A 22047-nucleotide genomic window follows, 5' to 3' on the forward strand; every position below is an offset into this window, starting at 1 on the left:
CCGCTCTCCAGCGGAGTTCCCGGTGTCCCGCGGTGGAATTCCCGGTGTCCCGGTGTCCCGCACCCCCCGTCCCCACCGAGCCCCGCGCAGGTGAGCCCCGGCAGCGCGGAGCAGCCCGGCCCTGCGGCGGGACGGGACGAGGGGGATTATTCCCCGTTAATCCCCGGCGTTAATCCCGCCCCGGGGCCGCGGGGACCCGCCGGTGCGGAGGGTGCGGCGCGGGGAAGGCGAGGAACGGAGCGGGGGTGGCACAAGGGGTGGCACGGGCCAGAGGAGCCGGGTGGCAGCACAGGGGACAAGCGGTGAAGGGGCTGTGGGGGGACAGGGGGGCTGGGAAGATCGGGGGGTGCCAGAGAGCCCCGAGGATGTAGGGCAGGGGTGGAAGGACGGGGATGTCCCGCTCGGGCAGCAGCCCCGGAGCCGACGGTGTCCGTCTGTCCGTCTGTCCGTCTGTCCCTGCCGGCAGCCCCGGCTTGCCTCGTGGCAGGAAGCAGGAGAGGGGCCAGGTCGGGGTGACCTGCAGGGATACCCCGACCTGGTTTCATCTGCCGGGATCCACGCGGGGCCGGGAGATGGAACGGGAGGTGCTGAGCCCTTCCCGGGCGGGTGCACCCGGTTCCACTCTGGGGAAAACTTCAGTCATTGCATTTCTGAATGTTTGGTGTAAATTTCGGTGCTGGCCTTTGACACCCAGGGATGCTGGGATGCTGAGACTTGGGGTGGGTGTGGAGCAGAGGGATGGGGGACACACTGACCCCCCAAAACATCACTGAGCCATGGCCATGGAGGGTCAGTGCCACTCCATGCTGGTGGCTTTACTGGTGTGGGCAACCAGGTGCCCATCTTGGGGTCTGTCCCTTGCAGGTGGCCCTGAGGGCCCTGAGCCTCTGCCAGGGGCACCATGAGGGGTCTCTGGGCCCTGGTGCTCGCCTGGCTCATCAGCGCCTGCCAGGGGAAGGAGCCGCTGCCAACAGAAGGTAAGGAACACCGGGAGAAGGGCTTGGGAGCCACATCCCTCCTCCTCTGTCCCTGTCACAGCTGGGTCAGCCCAGGGGTGGCAGAGCAGAGGTGACCACAGACGCTGCGAGCTGTGCCAGGTCCCCACATGCCAGGACCGGAGTGGTGGCTCCAGAGTGAGTGCCAGGCTTTGCTCAGCATCCCCCGCGGGCAGGGGGCCAGGGGTGGCAGAGCTGAGCCAGCCTGGGACACCCCAACACAGCCCCCAGAGGCCTGGCATGGGGACAGATGGGGTTTGGTGACACTCGGTGACAGCCAGGGCAGTGCGGCTGGAGCCGGATCTGGGCAGGGCAGGTGAGCCAGGACGGGGCAGGGTGAGGATGCACAGAGCTCCCGAGGGGGGTTTGGCCATGATGCACACCATGGTGGAGGGCTGGGAGGTGTCCAGGTGCAGCTGGGGACAGGGGGACGGTGGCTGAGGATGGGAACGGGGATGGGGGAACAGGGGTGGGGAAATGAGGATGGGAATAGGGATTGGAGAACAGGGATGGAAACAGGGACGGGGAACAGAGATGGGTCCCGGTGTGGGATGAGCCCCGGGCTCCGGGGGAGGAGCTGCTGGAAGCAACACCGGGGTTGCATCAGGCAGGAGGGGACATTGTCACTGTCACTGTCACTGTCACCCGCTCCTGCTGCCCAGCACGGCCTTTCCTGAGAGACAGAGGCAAGATTTTCCCTTCCCAGAGCTGGGAGAGGCTCCAGAGGGGTGGCACTGGGGTGATTTACGCTCCTTGGTGTCCCCTGCCCTGCTGAGGTTGAGAGAGGGGGAGTCTGCCCTGGCTGTGACATTCACTGCTGTGACATTGGCCCAGGCATGTCCCCACACCACTGCTGGCCCCTGCTCAGCCTGGGCCACAAACACGGTGGTGCCAAGCTCTTGACAGAGGTGGGGAGGGTCTGGGGGGCAGAGACCCCTTGGCAACATCGTAGGAGCATCTTTGGTGCCCATCCTGCTCCAGGGCCGCTTTGCATGGAGACAAAACAAATCCTTCCCTTCTCCCTTGTTTACTCCTTTATCTCGCACCTCCCAACATCTGGCGCATCTGGAGGTGGCTCGCTGCTGCCGGGGCCGTGATTTATCCCTGCAAGCGGCAGCAGCACCCCCGTGACCGCCCCTGACACGGCATTTGCTGCTCCTCGGCCTCGGGCTGCACCCTCGCGCCTGTCCCCGAGGGCCACCGGCTCGGGAAGGGGCAGGAGGGGACAGCTGTCGGTGGCGCTGTGGGCGTCCCTGGCAGCCGGCCCAGCCTCCTGATGCTGATCGCAGCCGCGGGGCTGTCTGCGGGCAAAACAGAGCTGGGAAAGCGCTTCACCTGCGGGAGGCGGCAGCGCCAGCTCTGTCCGCTCCAAAACTCTGTCCCCTCCAAAGCTCTGTCACCTCCCAATCTCTGTCACCTCCCAATCTCTGTCCTCTCTCAATCTCTGTCCCCTCCGAAGCTCTGTCCCCTTCAAAGCTCTGTCACCCCCCTATCTCTGTCCCCTCCCAATCTTTGTCCCCTTCCAATCTCTGTCCCCTCCCCAGCTCTGTCCCCTCCCATTCTCTGTCCCCCTCAATCTCTGTCCCCTCCCAGTCTCTGTCCCCTTCCAGGCTCTGTCCCCTCCCATTCTCTGTCCCCTCTCAATCTCTGTCCCTTCCCAATCTCTGTCCCTTCCCAATCTCTGTCCCCTCCCAATCTCTGTCCCCTCCCAGGCTCTGTCCCTTCCCAAGTGGGGTTTTCTTGCTCTGTGCTGCCTCTGGGGCTGGGGCCGGCTCCTGGCAGCACCCCCAGACCCTCCTGGCCTTGGGGAGCTCTCTGTGGTGCCACCCTGCTTGCCTGGGGACACCGCAGTGACAGTGACAGCTGGTTTGCCCCACAGGGGAGCTGTGCCCGCGGCTCTGGGACGAGGACCTGCTTGGGGACAAGTACGAGAATGTCACCGGTAAGGAAAGACCCTCTCAGGGATCCCCTGGCACCCCAGGATGGGCTCTGTGACCTGCCTGGGGACTGTCACCTGTCCCAGGGCCGGGTCTCACGTCCCCTGCTCTGTCCTGCAGGGTTTAACCTGGTTAAAAGGTTCGACCTGCTCAAGATCTCATCCATCAAAAAGATTCGCAGCGCCCGGGGGCCGGCGGTGCTGCGCCTGGGCACCGTGCCCCTGGTCCAGCCCACGCAGTGAGTGGCACTGGGTGACATATAAAATGGCCTTGGGTGACCTGTGAGGTGGCCCTGAGTGACCCTCAGGTGGCCCAGAGCTCCTCCAGGTGTAAATTTGGGGTTTGGGTGCAGCTGGGGTGTGACGGTGTTCATGGGGGGCTGAGGATGAGGGAAGAGACGAGGATCTGACTCCATGTTTCAGAAGGCTTGATTTATTATTTTATTATATATATTATAATATAAGATATTAATACATAATATATTATATGTTATATATGTTATATTATATATTATATACCATATATCATATATCATATGTTATATAACATATATTATATATTATATAACATATTATATACTATAGATTGTATACTATTTATTAGATAGTATATTTAATATATTAATATATTATAATATAATATATTATATTAAAACTATACTAAAAGAATAGAAGAAAGGATTTCATCAGAAGACTGGCTAAGAATAGAAAAAGAATGGAGTGATAAAGGTTTGTGGATTGGACAGAGAGCCTGAGCCAGCTGACTGTGATTGGCCATTAATTAGAAACAACCACATGAGCCCAATCACAGATGCCCCTGTTGCATTCCACAGCAGCAGATAATCAATGTTTACATTTTGTTCCTGAGGCCTCTCAGCTTCTCAGGAGGAAAAACCCTAAGGAAAGGATTTTCCATAAAAGATGTCTGTGACACTGGGTGGCCTTTGCTCTTAGCTCGTGCCAGGGATGCCAGGCAGCTCCGTGTCACCCGTGGGGACACTGGGGACCCCGAGGCTGCCCCAACACTTTTCTCCTCGAAAGTAAACCTCAGGCTGCCACGGCTCTGCTGGGTGCTGGCCAAACCTTGCGCAAGCAGAGCTCTGTGCCCGCTCTGTGGCTGCTCCTGGCAGAGCCTGCGGGGTCCAGACGAGCTCCAGAGGCTCTGAGCAGGCACTGCTGGCTGTGTGGGGGGCTGCTGGGGGGCACAGGCTGTCTGGCCTTTGTCCCCATGGTGCCAGGGCTGGCAGGGACGCTGCAGCGTGGCAGGGTGGCAGCAGATCCACGTCCTGCAGGAAATGGCTGTGGCGTGTCCCCACATTGCCCCGGGGCTGGCACGGAGCTGTGCTGGGCATGGGGCTCTCCAGAGGGCCAGCAGATCCAGCCTGGGCAGCCAAACCCTTGGATGGATGGTGGAGAATCCAGGCTGGTGCTGTTCTTGGCTTGGGGCACAGCAAATTCAGCTTTGGGGAGTCTGGAGTTGGGCACAGAGATCCTGTGAGATCCTATGGGTGCCCACCCACCTCGGTGCCCTGCCAGGGTGTCCCTGTGCCCCGTGGAGAGCAGAGGGCACCGCTGGCCTGGTCCCAGTGCCCATCCCTTGGTGCAGCTCCAGAGCAGTGGCTTGGAAAACCGTGGGTGTGGAGCCAAGGCTGGAAGCGGAGCAGAGCCTGGAGCAAATATTTCCAGTGGCTGAATGGGCTGTGGGAGAGCTGGGAAAGGCTGCCAGAGCCTCCCTGGCGATGATGGATGCATTTCCTGCCTGCCCTGGGACAAAATTTTGGGATAAGAGCTGCAGCCATGCCAGCAGGAGTGGCAGTGTGGGGCAGAACCCACTGTGACGCCATCCTGGGTGCCACCAGTGGGGGCAGCTCATGGGGGGTTATTGGGGTGGTGCTGCCACCTGAAAATGCCCTATGGATCTGTGCCACCTGTGGGGACGGCTCATGGCAGGACCCACAGGGAGTTGTCGGGACGGTGCTGCCACCTGAAAGTGCCCGAAAATGGGTGCCACCAGTGGGGACAGCTCATGGCAGGACCCACAAGTGGCTGTTGGGGTGATGCTGCCACCTGAAATTGTCCTATGGATGGGTGCCACCAGTAGGGACAGATCAGGGCAGGACCCACTGGGGTTTGTTGGGGTGGTGCTGCCACCTGAAAGTGCCCTATGGATGGGTGCCACCCTCCTCAGTTCCAGCTCCATCCCCAGAGCACCCCATAGGACCCAGCCACCCCTATGGATGGGTGCCACCCTCCTTGGAGCACCCCATAGGATCCAGCCACCCCAAGAGCTGTCCCCACAGGCAGGTGTTCCCCCGGGGACTGCCCCCCACCTTCACCCTGGTCCTCACCTTGCTGCTGAAGAAGAACAGCACCGGGGAGCACTGGTACCTCTTCCAGGTCACCGACCGCCAGGGATACCCCCAGGTACACCCCGGGGACGTGGGGGGACACCCCAATGACATCCAGGAGCCATTTCTGAGTGTGCCACTGTCCCCTGTGTGTGCCCAGCTCTCCCTGTCCGTGCACGGCCCTGAGAGGAGCCTGGAGTTCCAGGCGCGGGCACCGGGTGCCAGCTTTGTGAGCGCCACCTTCGCGGGCAAGGCGGTGGCGTCGCTGTTCGACGGGCGCTGGCACAAGGTGGTGCTGGCCGTGCAGGGCCAGGCCGTGTCCGTGCACCTGGACTGCGCCTCCATCTCCTCCAAGCCGCTGGGGCCAAGGAGAGCGCTGGCACCCGAGGGCAACGCCTTCCTGGGGCTGGACGCCGTGCGTGGCACCCCGGTCAGGGTGAGTCACAGGGGTTGGTGCCCATGAGTGCCAATGGGTGCCAATGGGTGCCAATGAGTGCCAATGAGTGCCAATGAGTGCCCCAGGGTCAGTGCCCCTGAGTGTCACTGAGTACCAATGAGTGTCAATGAGTGCCATTGGGTGGCAATGAGTGACAATGAGTGCCCCTGAGTGCCAATGGGTGCCAATGAGTGCCCCTGAGTGCCAATGAGTGCCCCTGAGTGCCAATGGGTGCCAATGAGTGCCAATGAGTGCCAATGAGTGCCCTGGGGTCTCTGCCCCTGAGTGTCACTGAGTACCAATGAGTGCAAATGAGTGCAATTGAGTACCCCTGAGTGCCAATGAGTGCCCCTGAGTGCCAATGGGTGCCAATGAGTGCCCCTGAGTGCCAATGAGTGCCCCTGAGTGCCAATGGGTGCCAATGACTGCCCCTGAGTGCCAGTGAGTGCCCTGGGGTCTCTGCCCCTGAGTGCCAATGAGTGCCCCAGGGTCAGTGCCCCTGAGTGCCAATGAGTGCCAATGGGTGCCCCTGTCACTGCCTGCACTGTCAGGGCCACCCCTGACCTGTCACCCGTGTCCTGCTGCAGTTTGACCTCCAGCAAGCTCAGATCTACTGCGACGCCGAGCTGGCCAGGCAGGAGGGGTGCTGCGAGATCTCGGCCAGTGGGGTGAGTGACCCTGAGTGACCCTGGTGCCCCTGAATGCCACTGAGTGGCCCAAAGAGCCCTGGAGTGCCCCTAGTGCCCCTGAACACCCCTGAGTGCCAATGAGTGCCACTGAGAGCTCCTGAGTGCCCCGCGTGCCTCTGAGTGCCCTGAGCGCTTCTGAGTGCCAATGAGTGGCAATGAGTGCCACTGAACACCACTGAGTGCCCCTGAGCACCCCTGAGTGCCACTGAGTGCCCCTGAGCACCCCTGAGCATCTCTGAGTGCCCCCACCCCAACCCTGGACCCTGGAACTGCCCTGTGCAAGCTCAGGGTTTTCCCCACAGGGGAAACTGAGGCACAGTGAGGGAAGGTCTGTCCCCTTTGTGTCACCGCCTCGTGCTGCCTGTCCCCACGCCTCTCTCTGACCCCGCTGTGTCCCTGCAGTGCCAGACGGAAACGCCCAAGACCCGGCGGCAAGCGGAGCTGATGCAGAGCAGCAACCTGATCGAGATGGTGCCGCAGCCCGAGGGCAGGGTGTTCACCCGCTGCTTCTGCCTGGAGGAGCCGCTGGGCACCGTGAGCTCTGGCAGTGCCACCCCGCGCCCATCCTGGTCCAATCCCAGTCCCCATCCCCATCCCAGTCCCCATTCCAGTCCCTGTTCCCATCTCCATCCCCATCCTGGGTCCCCATCCTGTCTCTGTCCCTGTCCCTGAGCCCATCTCCATCTCCATCCCCATTCTCATCCCAGTCCCCATCCCTGTTCCCATTCCCACCTCCATCCCAGTCCCCATCCCAGTCCCATCCCATCCCATCCCATCCCATCCCAGTCCCCATCCCCATCCTGGGTCCCCCATCCCCGTTCCCATCCCTGTTCCCATCCCATCCCAGTTCCATCTCCATCCCCATCCCTGTTCCCATCTCCATCCCAGTCCCCATCCCATCCCATCCCATCCCATCCCATCCCATCCCATCCCATCCCATCCCATCCCATCCCATCCCAGTCCCCATCCCATCCCATCCCATCCCATCCCATCCCATCCCATCCCATCCCATCCCATCCCATCCCAGTCCCCATCCCATCCCATCCCATCCCATCCCATCCCATCCCATCCCATCCCATCCCATCCCATCCCATCCCCATCCCATCCCCATCCCCATCCCCATCCCCCTTCCCATCCCATTGCTCCAGCCCCTGGAAAATCCCTTCCTCACTTTTTCCACCCAGTATGAGGCTCACGAGGGAGGGAGGGAGGTGTCTGTGACCTGAGGGGATGATGAGGGACAGGAAGGTCCCACCAGGGCAGGGAGGTGTCCGTGACCTGAGGGGACAAAGGACAGGAAGGTCCCAGGTGTCTGTGACCCGAGGTTCTGAGGGACAGGAAGGTCCCACCACTGCCTCCTCCTCCTCCCTGAATGCCCGGGCAGGACCATCCCAGGATTCACGGACAGGGCTGGGATGCTCCAGGCTCTTCCCACCAGCTCTTCCCTCCCTGCAGGAGCCGGGCAGAGCCTCGGGAAGGACCAGCCTGAGGGACGATCCCAAGGACAAGGTGAGCGTGTGCCAGCCCTGCTCCCCTCCCAGTGCCACCCGCTGTGCCACCACTGTCCCACAGCCCGGCTGGCTCTGTCCCTGCCAATTTGGGCTCTCCCAGCACTGCAGGGACGCCGTGAGGAGCGGCTGCTCTGCTCCCCCGAGCAGGGACTGAGGCCCCACTGGCTCCGTGCTGCTGCTGGAGCCAGCCCAGCTCTGGCCAAGGGCCTCTTTGCTCCCTGTGAGCGCTGCCAGAGCTGGGAAACGTCTCCAGAACTCCTGTTCCTCATCCCTGAACGTCTCTGGGATCTGTTCCTCATCCCTGAACGTCTCTGGGATCTGTTCCTCATCCCTGAACGTCTCTGGGATCTGTTCCTCATCCCTGAACGTCTCTGGGATCTCTTCCTCATCCCTGAATGTTTCTGGGATGCCTCATCCCACCACGGGGATGTCCCAAGGTTCAAATCGGGGTGGAGGGTGATAAATGGGCTCAAAAGCTCTTGGACATCTGTTTCACACCCAAGATAGCTCAGCTGCCTTAGAAGGCATAAAATCAGCAGGATGGCTTCTGTGGGAGTGGTGGAAACAAAAAAAGTTTTAGTAAAAGGCAAAATAACAAAATCCTTTACAGAGAAAACCCAGCCAGGTGCAAAAGGTTCTTGGGTGCTCTGGGGTTTGGGGGTGTTGCGGGGTTTTGGGGTGCTCTGGGTTTGAGTGCTGTGGGGTTTTGGGAGTGCTGTGGGGTTTTGGGTGCTGTGGAGTTTGAGGGTGCTGTGGATTTTGGTTTTGGGAGTATTGTGGGGGTTTTGGGTGTTATGGGATTTGGGGCGTTGTGGGGTTTTAGGAGTGCTGTGGGGTTTGGGAGTGCTATGAGATTTGGGGTGCTCTGGAGTTTTGTGTTCTGTGGGGTTTAGGGGTGGTGCGGAATTTTAGATGCTGTGGGGTTTGGGGGTGCTCTGGCGTTTGGAGCGCTGTGGGATTTTGGGTGCTGTGGGGTTTTGGGAGTGCTGTGGGGTTTTGGGGTGTTATGGGGTTTGGGGTATTGTGGGGTTTGGGAGTGCTATGGGCTTTGGGAATGCTGTGGGGTTTTGGGGTGTTGTGGAGTTCGGGGTGCTCTGGTGTTTGGGGTTCCTGTGGGGTTTGGGGTGCTGTGTGTTTTTGGGTTGCTGTGGGGTTTGAGGGTGCTGTGGGGTTTTGGGTGCTGCCCTGAGCTTTGGGAGTGCTGTGGGGTTTTGGGGTGTTGTGGAGTTTGGGATGCTCTGGTGTTTGGGGGTGCTGTGGGGTTTGGATAGTTGTGGGTTTTTGGGTGCCCTGGTGTTCAGGGTGCTCTGGGTTTGGGGTGCTCTGGGTTTTTGAGTGCCCTGGTGTTTGGGGTGCTCTGGGTTTGGGGTGCTCTGAGTTTTTGGGTGCCCTGGTGTTTGGGGTGCTCTGGGTTTGGGGAGCTCTGAGTTTTTGGGTGCCCTGGTGTTTGGGGTGCTCTGGGTTTGGGGTGCTCTGAGTTTTTGGGTGCCCTGGTGTTTGGGGTGCTCTGGGTTTGGGGTGCTCTGAGTTTTTGGGTGCTCTGGGTTTGGGGAGCTCTGGGTTTTTGGGTGCCCTGGTGTTCGGGGTGCCACGGGCAGTGTGTGCAGCTGCTCCAATCTCCCACCCCCCGTCTCTTGCAGTGCCCTCCCTGCTCGCCCCAGATGGCACCAGGAAATGTGAGTGTGGCACCGGGCATGGGGAGCCTGACCTGGCCAGGCTGGGCTGTGACCTTGGGGGTGGCAAAAGCCACTGAGCCACTGTCCCCAGCCCCCCACGACCCCACAGCTCCTCCTGGCCCTGCAACATCTGGAAGGGCCCTGATCCTTTCCAGATGTGTCCCCATTCCTACAGCAGCAGCTGGCTGGGGTGTGGGGGGGGGTGGCAGGGGGGTGGCAGCCATTGGGACACCCATGGTGGCACTTGGGGACAGAGTGCTGGGACAATGGGGACTGTGCTGGGCTCAGGGCTCTACTGCTGCCACCTTGGGGACACCTTTGTCCTGTGTCCACAGGTCACCCTCGGTCCCCCAGGTCCCAAGGTTGGTTTGGCACCTCCCAGGACACCCAGAGCTGCAGCGGGGATGTGGGGATGCTGTGCCAGAGCATCCCTGCCAGGAGCTGTGGGCACACATGGGGACGTGGGGACACCCTGTGTTCTGTCACCCTCCCTGTGCCCATTTGTCCCCCACCCTGTGCCCGTTTTACACCCACTTTGTGCCAGTTTTTCATCAACCCTGTGCCCGTTTGTCCCCCATCCTGTGCCCATTTGTCACCCATCCTGTGCCCATTTTTAACACACCCCGTGCCCGTTTTTCACCCACCCTGTGTCTGTCACCCACCCTGTGCCCATTTGTCCCCTTCCCTGTGCCCACTTGTCCCCCATCCTGTGCCCATTTGTCACCCACCCTGTGCCCGCTTGTCCCTTTCCCTGTGCCCATTTGTGTGCCCATTTGTCACCCATTCTGTGTCTGTTTGTCCCCTTCCCTGTGCCCATTTTTCACTCACCCTGTGCCCATTTTTCACCCACCCTGTGTCCATTTGTCTGCCTCCCCGTGCCCATTTCTCCCCTTCCCTGTGCCCACTTGTCACCCACCCTGTGCCCCTTTATCACCCTCCCTGTGTCCCCTTCCCTGTGCCCATTTGTCACCCTCCCTGTGCCCATTTTTAAAACATCCTGTGCCCACTTGTCCCCCTCCCTGTGCCCGTTTTTCCCCCTCCTTGTGCCCCTTTGTCCCCCTCCCTCCCTCTCTTGCAGGGCACCAAGGGCGAGCGGGGCCTCCCTGGCACGGCGGGTGGCAAAGGGGAGAAGGGTGACCGTGTGAGTGTCCCCGGTGTCCCTGTCCCTTGTGTCCCCTCCTGCTGCCTCCCCTGGCACACGGGGATGCCCTGGGGGTGCCCCTGTGCCCCCAAACCCCCCAAACCCCATCCCTGAGCCACCTCCCCTCTCCGCAGGGCATGGACTGTGTGCGCACCCACCCCGACGGCCCCGTGCAGGTGAGAGCCCCCAAAACCCTCCCCAAATCCCCCTCCCCAAATCCCCATCACACCTCCCCTCTCACCTCCTCCTCCTCTTCCTCCTCTTCCTCCTCCCAGTGTGCCGAGGGGCCGCGGGGTGAGAAGGGGCAGCGTGGGCAGGTGGTAAGTGACACTGTGGGGACAATGTGGGGACATTGTGGGGGTCCCCCTGCCCTGGGCTGGGGTGGGGGGTCCAGCTCTGCAGGTCCAGCTCTGTGTGGGCATGAAAGGAGCAGGAGGTGACCCTGAACAAGCCCACCTGGGCACCCACCTGGGCACCCACCTGGGCACCCTCCTGAGCCCACCTGGGCACCCACCCAAGCCCACCTGGGTACCCACCCAAGCCCACCTGGGCACCTTTCATGATCCCACCTGAGCACCCTCACGAGCCCACCTGGGCACCCACCCAAGCCCTTTGTCCCCTTTTTGTCCCCCTCTTTGTCCCCTTTTTCCCATGCAGGGACTCCCGGGCCCAGCTGGTGCTGAGGGGCAGAAGGTGAGTCCAGCTCACCTGGCATGGTAGCAGGGACACCTGGCATGGTGGCAGAGGTGCCAGCACCTGCCAGCACCAACCTTGGGTGACACCACGGGTAACACCAGAGGTGACATCTGTCTGTCCTGCAGGGCCAGAAGGGTGAGAAGGGGGATGGAGGACTGCAGGGCAAGCCAGGGCGCCCTGGCCGTGATGTGAGTAGTGCTGGGCACCCCCTGGGCACCCCTTGGCACCCCTGGGCACCCCCACAGGAGCCTTCACACCCCCCTCCCCTCCTGGCAGGGCCGGTCTGGAGAGATCTGCGTGGTGGGACCCAAGGGACAGAAGGTACCTGGGGGGGTTTGGGGGTGACAGGTGGCACATGGTGGCACTGCCAGCACTGCCACCCTCCCCTCATTGTCCCCCAGGGTGACCCCGGCCTCGTGGGACCGGAGGGCTTGGCCGGTGAACCAGGACCCCCGGGCGTGCCAGGCTCCCCAGGGGTTGGCATGCCAGGGAAGCCGGTGAGGAGCCCTGTGCCAAGGCGGTGTCCCCACGGTGGGCATGGCCATGGCAGGGGCAAGGTGCCACCCCAGAGCCAGGGCACCCCAGCAGGGCTAACAGCGCCCTTTGTCCCTTTCAGGGTGACCCTGGTGGCCCTCCAGGTGCGAAGGGAGAGAAGGTGAGTGCGGGGAAGGGTCCCAGGTGCCCCCCAGGGATGGGAACCCCATCCAGAGCTGGACCCACCAGGGCTGAGCTGCAGCTTCAGCCACTCTGCGTGGCCCAAGGAGCTGGCTTGGGGGACAGGACACCCCTGGGGGGACAGGAGTGTCACCCAGGGCTGTGGTGTCACCCCAGAGGGGACAGGGGTGTCACCCAGGGCTGTGGTGTCACCCCAGAGGGGACAGGGGTGTCACCCAGGGCTGTGGTGTCACCCCAGAGGGGACAGGGGTGTCACAACCAGGGCTGTGGTGTCAGCCTGAGGGGACAGGGGTGTCACACCCAGGGGGACAGGGGTGTCACCCAGAGCTCTGGTGTCACCCCAGAGGGGACAGGGATGTAACACTCAGGGCTGTGGCGTCACCCCCGGGGGTACAGGGGTGTCACACCCAGGCCTGTGGTGACAGTGACACCCTCGGGGGGACAAGGGTGTCACACTCAGGGGGACAGGGGTGTCACACCCAGCATTGTGGTGTCACCCCTGGGGGCACAGGGGTGTCACACCCAGGGCTGTGGTGACAATGACACCCCCAGAGGGACAGAGGTGTCACATCCAGGAGTACAGGGGTGTCACCCCCAGGCCTGTGGTGTCACTCTGGGGGGACAGGGGTGTCACACCCAGAGCTGTGGTGACAGTGACACCCCCAGAGGGACAGAGGTGTCACATCCAGGGGTACAGGGGTGTCACACCCAGGGCTGTGGTGTCACTCTGGGGGGACAGGGGTGTCACACCCAGGGCTGTGGTGACAGTGCCACCCCCAGGGGCATAGAGGTGTCACCCCCATGGCTGTGGTGTCCCTCTGGGGGCACAGGGCTGTCACCCAGGGCTGTGCTGTCACCCCTGGGGGGATAGGGATGTCACCCAGGGCTGTGGTGTCACTCTGGGGGCACAGGGCTGTCACCCAGGGCTGTGCTGTCCCCCTGGCCGAGCTCAGCGTTCCCCATCTCTGGCTCCAGGGCAGCCCGGGAGCTCCTGGCCCCGGAGGATCGCCTGGGACAGCCGTGAGTAGCAGAGCCAGGAGCCAAGGCCGGGGTCAGGGCCGGGTCTTTGGCTCGGGGTCGGGGCTGCTTGGCCGGAGAGGGGCCGGGATCTGAGCCCGGGAGCTGAGAGGGATTTGGGAAAAGGGGGAGCCAAGAGGGCTTTGGGAAAAGCGGGAATTGAAAGGGGTTTGGAAAGCCTGGAGCTGAGAGGGATTTGGGAAAAGTGGGAGCCAAGAGGGCTTTGGGCAAAGGGAGAGCCAAGAGGGCTTTGGGAAAGGAGGGAGATGAGAGAGTTTTGGGAAAAGCAGGAGCCGAGAGGGCTCTGGAAAAACCAAGAGCTGAGAAGCTTTGGGAAAGCCGAGAGGGCTTTGGGAAAAGTGGGAGCTGAGCCAAGAGGGCTTGGGAAAAGCAGGAGCTGAGAGGGCTTTGGGAAATGAGGGAGATGAGAGAGTTTTGGGAAAAGCAGGAGCTGGGAGAGATTTGGGAAGCTGGGAGCTGAGAGGGCTTTGGGAGAACCAAGAGCCAAGAGGGCTTTGGGAAAACTGGAGCTCAGAGGGCTTTGGGAAAAGCAGGAGATGAGAGGGCTTTGGGAAAAGCAGGAGATGAGAGAGATTTGGGAAAAGCAGGAGATGAGAGGGTTCTGGAAAAACCGGGGGCTGAGAAGCTTTGGGAAAGCTGAGAGGACTTTGGGAAAAGTGGGAGCTGAGAGGGATCTGGAAATGAGGGAGATGGGAGAGTTTTGGGAAAAGCAGGAGCCGAGAGGGCTTTGGGGAAAGTGGGAGCCAAGATGGAACTGAGAGGGCTTTGAAAAACTGGGAGCCGAGAGGATTTTGGGAAAAGTGGGAGATGAGAGAGTTTTGGAAAATGAGGGAGATGAGAGGGCTTGGGAAAAGGAGGAGCTGAGAGGGCTTTGGGAAACCGGGAGCCAAGAGGGCTTTGGGAAAAGCGGAAGCCAAGAGGGCTTTGGAAAAAAGTGGGAGTTTATAGAGTTTTAGGAAACTGGGAGCTGAGAGGACTTGGGAAAAGTGGCAGCTGAGAGGGCTTTGGAAAAATGAGAGTTTTGGGAAAAGCGGGAGCATTGCTCAGGGCTGGGATCGCCCTGTGACGGGGCTGGTGGCCAGCTGAGGGTGCGGGGTGGCACTGCTGGGGCACAGCGTGGCCTCCCTGAAGCAGCCCCGTCCCCACTTTGCTCCTGCAGGGTCCCCCTGGAGCGCTGGGGCCGAAAGGAGACAAGGTGGGTGAGGTGACACGGTGGGTGAGGTGACAGGGGTGACACGGTGGGTGCAGTGACAGGGTGGGTGCAGTGACACACAGTGACACGGTAGGATGGTGACACTGTAGGTGCGGTGACACAGTGGGTGAGGTGACACAGTGGGTGAGATGACACTGTGGGAATGGTGACATGGTGGGTACAGTGACATGGTGGGTGCAGTGACAGGGGTGACACGGTGGGTGCAGTGACACACAATGACATAGTGGATGCGGTGACACTGGTGGGGTGACACGGTGGCCACGGTCACATCCCTCAGTCCTACGGCTGCCTGGGATATCCTGAGGGCCACCACACCGACCCCAGGCTCTGTGTCACTGCTGTCACCGTGCAGGGCGAGCCGTGCCAGCCGTGTCCCACCGAGGGGACGCTCGGTGCCATCGGAATTCCCGGAATTCCCGGCCAGCCGGGGCCGCGGGGGGAGCCCGGAGCGCCCGGCAGGGACGGGATCTCGGTGAGTCTGAGCCCAGGGATGGGGGACAGAGCGGTGTCACCTCAGCATCCCTGATGTTCCCTCTGTTTCCCCCTTCCCAGGACACCCCCGGCCCCGCAGGACCCAAAGGGGACAGGGTAGGTGACACGGGCAGGGCTGGGAGTCCCCATCTCCAGCTGGGTGACACCGAGCAGCGCCCACCTCCTCCTTTCCCTCGCAGGGCGATCCTGGCATCCAGGGCATGAAAGGCGACAAGGTGAGTGTGTGACCCTCCATGCCACCCCCTGCTCGGCCACTGCAGGCCCTGAGCTGTCCCCTGCTGTCCCCACCAGGGGGACTCCTGCCAGCCCTGCGATCACCTCCGCGTCCTCGCTGCGCTGCGCCTCGAGGGGCAGCCGGGGCTGCCGGTGAGTAACGGGGTGGGACCCCCAGTCCCGGGTTGGGACCCCCCTGTCCCGGGGCTGGGTGACACCCTGGGATGCTCTGAGTGCCCAGAGAGTGACCACACGTGTGTCCAGCAGGGCCAGGAGGGGCTGTCCGAGCTGGCCGGGATCAAGGGTGACAAGGTGAGTGACCCCTGTCCCCTCTGGACATCCCAGGCTTGGCTAATCCCGACCCTAATTTTAATCCTGGCCCTGCTCCGTTTCAGGGGGACGTTGGCCATGTGGGACCCACGGGCAGACCGGTGAGTGGGGACATTTTTTGGGGGGGGTCTGGGGTGTCAGAGATGAGTTTTGGGGACCGTGGTGTCACCTGTGCTGTGGATTCTCCGTGCAGGGAATGCCAGGAGAGAAGGGAGACCCAGGTGTGAGGGGGCTCAAGGGAGAGAAGGTGGGTGCAGCATTGGGGACACCCCTGTCCCTGCTGTGTCCCTGTCCCTGCTCTGTCCCTGTCCTGTCCCTGCCCTGTCCCTGCTGAGATCTGGGGTGGGGAGGTCAGGGGACGCCCCCAAATCCTCCCCAGGACCCCCCAACCCCCCCACAAACACCCTCAGGAACGCCCAAATTCCCTCTGGAACTCCCCAAACCGCCCCCAAATACCCCCAGCCCCCCCAAATCCCACCCAGGATCCCCCAACCCCCTCAAATCCCGCAGGGTGACCAATGCGGGCAGTGCCCTCCCACCCCTCAAGCCCTGCAAGGGACAGCGACAGTGGTGGCAGTGCCGGGGCCACCGGGTGAGAGGGGCCCTGCTGGCTCCCCAGGCAGAGCGGTGAGTGCCCCCCGTGCCCCCCATGCCCGTTTTTGGGGGGGATGCCCCATCCTGACCTCTTGCTGCGTTTCCCCAGGGCAGACCGGGCGAGGCTGGTGACAAGGGACAGAAGGTGAGCAGAGGGGCTCGGGGTGGCTCAGCGGTGACAGAGGGCACTGTGACTTCCGTGTGCTGTGTGTCCCCTCCCTCTGTGTGCCACCTTTGTCCCCTCTCTTTGCCAGGGTGACGCTGGCAGCCCGGGTGACCCTGGCACGCCGGGCATGGCCGGCATGCCAGGGCTGGCGGGTGAGCCTGGCATCAGGGGACCAGCTGGCCCTAAAGGTGACAAGGTGAGGACAGAGCTCCAATTCTGGGCATCTGTCCCCTGTCCCTGCAGTGTCACCATCCCTGTCCTGTCCCCTCCCTGCAGGGAGAGCCGTGTGAGCCTCACCCCGCCATGCTCGGGCACCTCCCGGACACCGAGGGCATCCCGGGAAAAGCTGTGGGCATCCCGGGGCCCAAAGGGGAGCAGGGCCCGCCGGGCATCGGGCAGCCTGGCAGAGCTGTGAGTGTCCCGTCCCTCCCCGTGGGACAGAGCCGCTGGCACTGTGCCCTCGGGGTGACCCTGCTGTGTTTTAGGGCAAGCCGGGACTGCCGGGGGTGCGGGGTCCTGCGGGGCCCAAGGGGCTGCAGGTGAGTGGGGTGCAGGGGGTGGGGTGTTGGGGACAGGTCAGTGCCCCTCTGTGTCCCCAGTGGGGTCCTTGGGAGCCCGTCTGTGTGCTCAGTGGGGTCCTGGTGTGCCCCTTTGTGTCCCCAGAGGGGTCCTGGGGACACCTCTGGGCCCCCAGTGGGGTTGTGGGGACACCTCAATGCTCCCTCTGTGTCCCCTATGGGATCCTGGGGACATCTCAGTGCCCCCTCTGTGTCCCCAGTGGGGTGCAGGGGCTGGGTGTGGGGTCCTTGGGACACCTCAGTGCCCCTCAGTGCCCCCAGTGGGGTCCTGGGGTGCCACTCTGTGTCCCCAATGGGTCCTGGGGACACCTCAGTGCCCCTCTGTGTCCTCAGTGGAGTCCTGGGGTGCCCCTCTGTGTCCCCAAAGGGTCCTGGGGACACCTCAGTGTCCCCTCTGTGTCCCCAGTGGGGTCCTGGGGTGCCCCTCTGTGTCCCCAATGGGGTTTTTGGGACACCTCCCTGCCCCTCTCTGTCCATAGGGTGAGCCAGGACCGCGAGGGATCGGCCAGCCTGGACCTCAGGTGGGTTTTGGGGTGTCTGTGTTGTCCCCTGCTGTCCCCTGCCGGGTGGCTCTGGTGCCTTTCACATCCTCTGTTTTCCCCAGGGAGACCCCGGGAGCCCCGGACCCCCCGGACCCCCCGTGAGTAGGGTTTGGGGTGTTGGGGTGGGCTTTTGGGGCACCCAGCCCTGGCTGATGGGGTCACCCCCCTGCCAGCCCTCTGTGGTGGCTCTGGGGACAGCATTGTCCCCTCCATGGGGGGGAACCAACACCCTGTCCTGCCCCCAGGGCCCCCCAGGACCGCAGGGACCCCCGGGGATGGCAGCAGAGAAAGGTGCCAAGGTAAGGCAGCGTCCCCCAGCCCTCGGTGTGCCCCGTGCTCCCCATTCCTGCTGTCCTTCCTCTGCAGGGATCTGCGGGCCCCAAAGGTGCCACAGGACCCCCCGGGCCACCAGGGCCACCAGGGAGCAGCGTCACAGGGCCACCGGTAGGTCCTGCCCTGGGGGTGGGCAGTGCCACCCTGCTGGCACCGTGATCCTGGTGCAGCCGGGCGCTTCCCTCACCCTCCTCTTCCTCACAGGGCCCCGAGGGGCAGCGGGGGCTCCCTGGCTCCAGCGGGCAGCCGGTAGGTGAGGGGGTGCCAGGGGGGGTGCCAGGGGGGTGGGGGAAACTCAGTGGGTGGGGAACATGGTGGTGGTCACAGGGGTCTGAGAATGAGGGAAGAGACGAGGATATGACTCCATGTTTCAGAAGGCTTGATTTATTATTTTATTATATATATTATATTAAATATATAATGTAATGTAATGTAATATAATATAATATAAATTATATGCATATATTTATACATACAATATATACTATATATACAATATACAATATACAATATATAATATACAATATACAATATACAATATACAATATACAATATACAATATACAATATACAATATAATATACAATATAATATATAATATATAATATATAATATATAATATATAATATATAATATATAATATATAAGATATAAGATATAATATATAATATATAATATATAACATATTATATATTATATATTATATATTATATATTATATATTATATATTATATATTATATATTAATATATCTATAATATATATTAAATATATACAATAATATATATAAAATTTATATATATAATATATAATTGATATAATATATTAAATATATTATATATTATAAATAATACTTTATAATATATTAAATAATATATTAAATACTATAATAAATTATTAAATAAAAAATTAATATTAGAATTAAAATATAATATATTAATAATATATTGAATATATTAAATTATATTAATATATAGAACAATATATAATATATATATTAAAATATATAATATATTATATTAAAATTATCCTAAAAGATTAGAAGACAGGATTTCATCAGAAGGCTGGCTAAGAATAGAAAAGGAATGGAATGATAACAAAAGCTTGTGTCTCAGACAGAGTCCAAGCCAGCTGACTGTGATTGGCCATTAATTAGAAACAACCCCATGAGACCAATCCCAGATGCACCTGTTGCATTCCACAGCAGCAGATAATCATTGTTTGCATTTTGTTCCTGAGGCCTTTCAGCTTCTCAGGAGGAAAAATCCTAAGGAAAGGATTTTCCATAAAATATGTCTGTGACAGGGGGCTGCCCTAACCCCCATCTCTGTTTCCTCTGGCAGGGCGAGAAGGGTGCCCAGGGAGAGAAGGTGAGTGGGGGTCTCTGGGTGGAGCTGTGCCCCCCGTGCCACCCCAAACCCGCCCTGCCCTCACCCCCTGTGCCCACAGGGAGACCCTGGCGAGTGCTCCTGCCCCTCCAGCCCCCGCCAGGACCCCAGCTACAACGGGATGCCAGTGAGTGTCACCCCCCTGGCACTGTGCCACCCTCATGGGGCACATCCCAGCCCCGTTTCATCCTCTGGGATTCTCTCACCCCCAGGGAGCGCCGGGATTATGGACTGGGATGTCCTGGCAGCCCCAGCCTGGCCCACAGGTCAGTGCCACCCCTGTCACCCCCTCATCCCTCATTCCTCACCCCTCACCCTCTCTGATTGTTTTTTGGGGTTTTTCAGGGTCCCCCTGGAGCTCCTGGTCCCCCCGGGCCGCCCGGTGCCCCCGGTCGCCAGGTGAGCGTTGGTATAGGGGAGGTGACCCTTCCTGAACTTTCTGGGCAGGGTTTGAACATTCCCCTGGGATTTAGGGAATGCCCGGACACAACGGCCTGCCCGGACTGCCTGGACCGGCTGGAGACCTGGTAGGTGGTGACAATTCCCGTGGCAATGTCCCCATGGCGGGGACAATCCCTCCCTCCATCTATCCATCCCTCCATCCCTCCTTCTCTTCCAGGGACCCCTGGCCGTCGTGGCTGAGAGGAACATCGAGGTGCTGAAGGTGAGAGGGTGGGGATGGGGTCACCCTCCTGCCCTGGGGACCCCTCGGGGCACCCCTGACTCCCCTTTTCCCCCCCTTTTCCAGACTCTCTGCGGGGACTGTGCCCAGCTGCAGGCAGCCCTGGAGGGGGAGAAGGGAGATGGGGGCATGCCAGGCGCCCCTGGCACTGAGGACTGTGCCAGGGTGAGTTTCTGAGTGGGGATGTGGGTGCCTGACACCTCCTGGACGTGCAGGGATGGGGTTGGAGAGATGCTCCTGAGCAGAGAATTGGATTTGGTGGAAGTTGGGATGGAGGGGGAGAAGGGAGATGGGGACAAGGGAAGAGACGAGGATCTGACTCCATGTTTCAGAAGGCTGATTTATTATTTTATGATATATATTATATTGAAACTATACTGAAAGAATAGAAGAAAGGATTTTATCAGCAGGCTAGAAAGGAATGGAATGAAATGATAATAAAATCTTGTGACTGATCAGAGAGTCCAAGCCAGCTGGGCTGTGATTGGCCATTAATTAGAAACAACCACATGAGACCAATCCCAGATGCACCTGTTGCATTCCACAGCAGCAGATAACCATTGTTTACATTTTGTTCCTGAGGTCTCTCAACTTCTCAGGAGAAAAAATCCCAGCAAAAAGATTTTTCATGAAACATGTCTGTGACACCAGGGAATTGGATTTGGTGGGATTTGGGGGAAGTCCCGCCCTCTGGGGACACTGACCCATCTGGGAATGTGGGCACAGCCCCAGTGGGGATCCCAGGGTGGGACAGGCTGGTCCTTTGTCACACTGGGTGACTCCAGGGTTCTTTTCCAGTGCCTTGCGCAGCTCCCGCGAGCAGAGGAGGCTCGGGTGAGTGACAGAGTGACACACTGTCCTGGTGCCACCCCAGGGATGGCTCCTGCTGGGCACCAGCACTGTGGGGCCTTTGGGGAGGCTTGGCATGGCTCAGCGTGGCTGGCAGTGCCACCTTGGTGTTCTGATGTGTCCCCACCCTCTGCAGGGTGACAGCCCTGACTGCGCCGGTCACCCCGGGCTGCCGGGAGCGCCGGGGATGCCAGGAGAGCAGGTGGGTGACCCCAACCCACCCAACCCATCCAACCCACCCATCCAACTCATCCAACCCATCCAACCCACCCAACCCATCCAATGGATCCAACCCATCCAACCCATCCAACTCATCCAACTCATCCAATCCACCCAACCCATCCAACCCATCCAACCCATCCAACTCATCCAACTCATCCAATCCACCCAACCCATCCAACCGATCCAACCCATCCAACCCACCCAACCCACCCAACCCACCCAACCCATCCAACCCTGCCCTTCCTGGGCGCTGTGCCACGTCCCATGGTGCTGTCCCCACCTGGGTGGTCACACCTGGTATTTTAAAATCATAAAATTTGGGGAGTTAAAAGAAGCTAGACTTAGTGGGGCCCTGGAAAAATGTTAAAAATAGACTCTGAAAATGTTAGGCTTTGTGTTTGCAGCTCGTGTGAAATTGCACCTGCATCTAACAATTATATAATATACATATACTGCTTATATGTTTATGATAAATGATATCATTTATCATATACATATAAGCAGTATATAATAAATGATATAATTGTTAGATGTGATGATTGTTTAGCAATTAAATATAATTATTGTTTAATGGTAAGAAGAATCATGAGAAACTATGTTAGAAGTTTGAGGGGCACCACGAGGAGCTCGTGCTTGGATGAAATCTATGTATGCAACAGAACAACATAAGTTTAATAAATAACATTAAAGTTATATAACGATAGAATATAAAAGGTCGGGGTAGGATTTGGGTTTGACGCCCAGAGCTCTTCAATAAAACCACGTGAATAGAATCATTCTCATGATTATGTGGTTCTGAACGCTAACACTGGCACCTCCATCCCCTCCAGGGCTCCCCAGGATTGCGCGGACCCCCAGGACCACCCGGACCCATCGTGAGTAACCCTGCCCGGGCTGGGGGGGTCTGGGGGCTCACAACACCTCCAAGCAGGTTGGCAAAGGGGCCTGGCACCCTGCCCTGAGGCAGAGGGCCATGGCCATGGTGAGGTGTGACATGGCACAGCACGGATGTCCCCACGGATGTCCCCATGGAGGCTGGACATGGAGGTGACGCTGCTGCCGGCCCGGAGGTGGAGCAGGAGCTCTGTGGCACCCCCAGGGCTCAGGCCAGGCTCCCCAGTGCCTTTTCCAAGCTGTGACCTCCCTGTTTCTCCCCTCAGGGCCCCCCGGGCTTCCCTGGAACGCCGGGCGCCCCCGGACTGCCCGTAAGAACGCAGCACGGCTCCGCTCTGTGCCCCTTGTGTCGCTGCCGCTTGGTCTGGCTGTGTCCCCTGTCCCTGTCCCTGCTGGGGACAGCCCAGCACAG

The 22047-nt window shown here is 59.6% G+C and overlaps 1 protein-coding gene across 1 annotated transcript in view; it reads left to right on the forward strand.

The window, feature by feature from the left end:
* Positions 1-896: 896 nt before the first annotated feature.
* Positions 897-22047, forward strand: part of COL16A1 (collagen type XVI alpha 1 chain) — a 28869-nt gene continuing 7718 nt past the window's right edge. The window contains exons 1-48 of the mRNA XM_059488853.1: positions 897-977; positions 2875-2937; positions 3053-3170; positions 5232-5355; positions 5440-5715; positions 6303-6383; positions 6807-6938; positions 7860-7913; positions 9556-9591; positions 9927-9953; positions 10670-10732; positions 10867-10908; positions 11008-11052; positions 11390-11425; positions 11554-11616; positions 11705-11749; positions 11830-11925; positions 12045-12083; positions 13079-13123; positions 14301-14336; positions 14707-14826; positions 14907-14942; positions 15026-15061; positions 15138-15212; positions 15327-15371; positions 15455-15490; positions 15583-15636; positions 15900-16016; positions 16093-16128; positions 16238-16345; positions 16426-16560; positions 16635-16688; positions 17207-17248; positions 17332-17367; positions 17515-17568; positions 17636-17713; positions 17807-17851; positions 18944-18970; positions 19050-19115; positions 19201-19254; positions 19334-19387; positions 19462-19515; positions 19608-19652; positions 19737-19835; positions 20469-20504; positions 20656-20721; positions 21572-21616; positions 21902-21946. Of these exons, the coding sequence (XP_059344836.1) occupies positions 902-977; positions 2875-2937; positions 3053-3170; positions 5232-5355; positions 5440-5715; positions 6303-6383; positions 6807-6938; positions 7860-7913; positions 9556-9591; positions 9927-9953; positions 10670-10732; positions 10867-10908; positions 11008-11052; positions 11390-11425; positions 11554-11616; positions 11705-11749; positions 11830-11925; positions 12045-12083; positions 13079-13123; positions 14301-14336; positions 14707-14826; positions 14907-14942; positions 15026-15061; positions 15138-15212; positions 15327-15371; positions 15455-15490; positions 15583-15636; positions 15900-16016; positions 16093-16128; positions 16238-16345; positions 16426-16560; positions 16635-16688; positions 17207-17248; positions 17332-17367; positions 17515-17568; positions 17636-17713; positions 17807-17851; positions 18944-18970; positions 19050-19115; positions 19201-19254; positions 19334-19387; positions 19462-19515; positions 19608-19652; positions 19737-19835; positions 20469-20504; positions 20656-20721; positions 21572-21616; positions 21902-21946 (3195 nt within the window). The 5' untranslated portion in view covers positions 897-901. The remainder of the gene's footprint in view (positions 978-2874; positions 2938-3052; positions 3171-5231; positions 5356-5439; positions 5716-6302; positions 6384-6806; positions 6939-7859; positions 7914-9555; positions 9592-9926; positions 9954-10669; positions 10733-10866; positions 10909-11007; positions 11053-11389; positions 11426-11553; positions 11617-11704; positions 11750-11829; positions 11926-12044; positions 12084-13078; positions 13124-14300; positions 14337-14706; positions 14827-14906; positions 14943-15025; positions 15062-15137; positions 15213-15326; positions 15372-15454; positions 15491-15582; positions 15637-15899; positions 16017-16092; positions 16129-16237; positions 16346-16425; positions 16561-16634; positions 16689-17206; positions 17249-17331; positions 17368-17514; positions 17569-17635; positions 17714-17806; positions 17852-18943; positions 18971-19049; positions 19116-19200; positions 19255-19333; positions 19388-19461; positions 19516-19607; positions 19653-19736; positions 19836-20468; positions 20505-20655; positions 20722-21571; positions 21617-21901; positions 21947-22047) is intronic.

This window comes from Ammospiza nelsoni, chromosome 25, assembly GCF_027579445.1.
Source record: "Ammospiza nelsoni isolate bAmmNel1 chromosome 25, bAmmNel1.pri, whole genome shotgun sequence".
In the NCBI taxonomy this organism is placed as follows: Eukaryota; Metazoa; Chordata; class Aves; order Passeriformes; family Passerellidae; genus Ammospiza; species Ammospiza nelsoni.